Source organism: Cavia porcellus, unplaced genomic scaffold (assembly GCF_034190915.1).
Source record: "Cavia porcellus strain 051 isolate PalLab524CR breed Dunkin Hartley unplaced genomic scaffold, mCavPor4.1 scaffold_16, whole genome shotgun sequence".
NCBI classification, from domain to species: Eukaryota; Metazoa; Chordata; class Mammalia; order Rodentia; family Caviidae; genus Cavia; species Cavia porcellus.
This window is the reverse complement of record NW_026947499.1, coordinates 39228747-39232593: the sequence shown is the minus strand read 5'-3', so window position 1 is coordinate 39232593 and position 3847 is coordinate 39228747. Positions and strand designations below refer to the sequence as shown.

The 3847-nt window shown below is 46.9% G+C and overlaps 1 protein-coding gene across 2 annotated transcripts; it reads left to right on the top strand.

Annotated features, from left to right (window-relative positions):
- Window positions 1-25: 25 nt before the first annotated feature.
- Window positions 26-3329, top strand: Tmem186 (transmembrane protein 186). Of its 2 annotated transcripts, none has more exons than XM_003478155.5 (2): window positions 26-158; window positions 1385-3329. In XM_003478155.5, the coding sequence occupies exons 1-2, from the start codon at window positions 156-158 to the stop codon at window positions 2021-2023; spliced, it is 642 nt and encodes a 213-aa protein (XP_003478203.3). In that variant the 5' UTR covers window positions 26-155; the 3' UTR covers window positions 2024-3329. The 2 variants fall into 2 exon arrangements, with proteins under 2 accessions (XP_003478203.3, XP_012997320.1); XM_013141866.3 differs by lacking the exon at window positions 26-158 and adding an exon at window positions 159-180.
- Window positions 3330-3847: the final 518 nt, after the last annotated feature.

Here is a 3847-nt window from a genome sequence, read left to right as displayed (position 1 = left end):
CGCCTCAGTCCCACAATGCTGAGGAAGAGCATCAGGCGCTGGACCACGACTCCCAAGATGCAATGTGCACTACGGGAACACGTCCTACATCCGATCATGCGCAATGAGGCGTTCCCGGGGTAGCGGGATTTACTTCCGGCAGCGGGTGTTGGATCATGGTAGGGACCCGGTTGGTGAATGGTGAGGGAGGTGGCGTGTTTTGGGGACCGTAAGTCCCAGCTTGGGCTGACATACAAGATTTTGGGTTTCTGACTCGGGAGGACGCGCGGCGTGGGCTACGTAGATTTGCTGTTCCCAACTTTCTCTGCTCCCCGTGGGTCACTTGGACCAACCACCGGGATAGCTACAGTTTGCAGAGGGCTTATCATGCAACAAGTACTAAATTGAGGGCTGTATAACCAACCGTCATCTCTTTTGGTGTTTTCTGAATCTCTTTTGAAAAGTAGAGAAGTAAGGCTCAGAGAAATGGAGTAACTTTTCCAAGGATCCACATCTAGTGATTGTTGAAGCCAGAATTGGAACCCCCATGTGGTCCATAGCCCAGAGCTTTTCCCACTGCTCTGTTCACTAATAAAATCCGTGTGCTATGTCTTGCGCCGTCCCTGCCACATTCCTCCTGTACTGTTTTCTCTCCCAAATTAGTCTAATAGAAAACACCAGTTTGCTCCAGCTTTGAGATAATCATAAACTGGGCAGAGAACTACAAAATTGCTGTGATAAATATCTCCTCTATTTGTTGCTTGAATTTCTCAATAGGACGCCGATTAATTTTTTTTTTTTTTTTGGTCTTTTTGAGACAGGGTCTTTATGCAGTTCAGGCAGGCCTTGAGCTCACTTTGTAGCCCAGGCTGGTCTGGAACTCCCAACGATCTTCCTGCCTCAGCCTCCCAAGTGCTGGGATTACAGGTGTGAGCCACTATGCCCAGCTAGGATGCCCGATTAATTAGTTTGATACTTGGAAAAATGTTCCCACAGCGCTGTGTATCTAGTGTCTAGCTCAGTGTTGGCTCTCACTAGGTATTCATTGAATGAATGAAGCCACGCCTTCTTTTCTGTGGTTGTTTGGAACTGCTTTGGGGAAAGAGGATCAGTTTGAGAGTCAGACTCTCTTCCATTTATTCCACTCTGTGTCCTTGGACAAGTTTCTTTCCCTGTGGGCTTATTTTCTTTAGTGATAAAATGGAAGTAGTGGTATCTCTTCATGGTACCATTTGTGAAGCATGCATGAAGTAAAGCATCTAACTTTAACCCCTCCCCCGCCTTCTGCCTGTAATAGTGAATTCACAGGATTGTCAGGAGTTTCCCTGTGGGATGCTTTGCAGATGTTCATTGTGTGATCACCATAGTTGAGTTTCATAAAATACGTCTCTTCTTTCCCTTCCAGGCTGCCCTCCTCCGAGCCGTGCTAAGGATGCGGGAGCCAGCTGCACAGGGAAAGTGTCTCCAAAGACTGTGGTACTGTGGTGGGCAGGAGAATCCCAAAAGGTGGGTGGGGAATAGGTTACCTACCTCAGAAGAGAAACCACCAGGCACAGAGACAGAGAAATTCGTGATGGTCTACCGTTTTAATGCAATCAGAGTCTTTGGGTTCTTATCTCGGCTGAAGGTAGCACAGACAGCCATGACAGTGGTGGCCCTGCCACCAGGCCTTTACTGGTATTCCCAGGGTCTTATGACTGTTGATTCACTGTGCCTAGTGAGTGGGATTGCTGGCTTTGCCCTGGCCATGCTGTGCTGGATGAGCTACTTCTTCCGGAGGCTGGTGGGCATCCTGTACGTGAACGAGTCCGGCACCATGCTGCGGGTAGCTCACCTGACCTTCTGGGGCTGGCGGCAGGACTCATATTGTCCTGTGGCGGATGTGGTGCCCCTGACAGAAACACAGGAGAAGCCCCAGGATGTGCTGACGTGCATCCAGCAGTACAGTGGGAAGCAGACTTTCTACCTCAGTCTGCGCTATGGGCGCATTGTGGACAGAGAGCGGTTCACTCAGGTGTTTGGGACCATGCACACACGTCAGTGAACCCAGCTTGGAGCCGGGCGACCTGGATCTCTGGTAGGAACACCACGGCTGTGGGCAAAGGTGAAGCAGGGAATCTCAGGTGCCCTGGAAATTCATCTGTTGGGAAATTCATAAGACAGAAGGTGATAACCAATTTTAGGAAAAAGATGCCTGATATTCAGGCAGAAGTTTCTCAAGAGGCAATTCTTGGATGAAGCTGAGACTACTACGAAATTGGAAGGCAGTGGCTGTGGCAGGGAAGCAGAGGAACTGGAGTCAGCCCCTCGGCTGGGGCAGAGTGTGTTGTCTGAACCTTGGTTTCCACATCTGTAAAATGCATAGTCCTGCATGACTTGGGGTATAAGTGTGAAAATAAACAGTGCACAGCAGGCTGCCATGTGGCTCAGAGGTTGAACATTTGTCCTGCTTGTGAAAGACCTGGGTTCCATCCCTACCCTGCAGAACAGTGACTGCCAAGGGCTTTGTCCAGTCAGCAGCTGGAAAGTGATCATTGTTCACAGCATGGTGGGAGGCTTCTAGGCAGTGAGTGGAGATTTCCAGAGCTGTGCTGTACCTTGTTATATCCACAGCAGCACGGGACTGGGACGAGCTGACTCTTGACATTGCGTTAGGGTAGTAACTGCCTGCTGACTGGGGCAGTTCACAGGAGCACAAAACGCCAGCGGAGAACCAGGCAGTGTCACATTTGAAGGCTTTGCGGCATAATCCAGGCAGAACTGATTCAATGTCATGCATCACCAAGTTAAAGGTGACTGTGTATGTTGCTTCTCACAGTTAATATTTATTATATACATCTAGAAAAAAGTTATGATCTTTATAGTTTTTGCCACTTAGCACAATTTTTGTTTGTTTATTTAAGACAGGATTTCGTTATATAGTGCAGACTGGCCTCAAATTCGTGGTGATCCTCCTGCCTCAATTTCCTGAGTGCTGGAATTACAGGCATGCACCACTATGGCCAGCATTTTTTGCCACTCAGAAGTCAGTAAGTGTTATATAACTTTCTAGGCATGTATTGTTGGATTTTTTTATTCTTTGTTTTTTAAAATTTTTCATCAGTCATTTATTGTAATAAAATTTGTATAACAAAAATATTCTTTTAACCATTAAAAATGTACAGTTCAAGCACGTCAAGTACATTTATAATGTACAACTGTTACCACTATTCATTTCTGAAACCCAAACCGATGCCTATCTCCTGCCTATCTCAAAACAAAAAGGGCTGGGCTATAGATCAATATTAGAGCACTCTTGGGTTTATTCCTCAGTACCAGAACAAATAAATAAAACCAATAAACACATAAAACCCCTGACTTTATTTTGGCTTATAGTTCAGAAGATTCAGTCCATGAACACTTGGCTCTGTTGCTTTGGACCTGTGATGAGACATGGTGGGAACGTGAGGAAGGAGGCAGGTTCGCCTCATGGTATCCAGCGAGCAAAGATAAAGGCAGGAAGGATGAGACTTCCCGTATCCCCATGAATGGTCACTCATGCTCCCAGTGACCCAAATTCCTTCCACTAGCCTGCATGTTGGTACTAGGGATTGAATTCAGGGCCTTAGCACTGAGCTACATGCCTATCCCTTTATCTGTTTGTTTACTTTGAGGCAAGATCTTGCTAAGTCACTGTGTTGCCCATGCTAGGCAAGAACTTTCGGTCTTAATCAGCCTCCTAGAGTGTATGGGTTACAAACATGTCACCTCATTTGGCTAGGCCCACTTAAGTGTTCCACTACCACCCACTAGGAGCACAGCCTGGTGACCAGGCATTTAACACATGGACCTTTTGCAGACACTTTTTTTTTTTTTTGCAGACACTTCT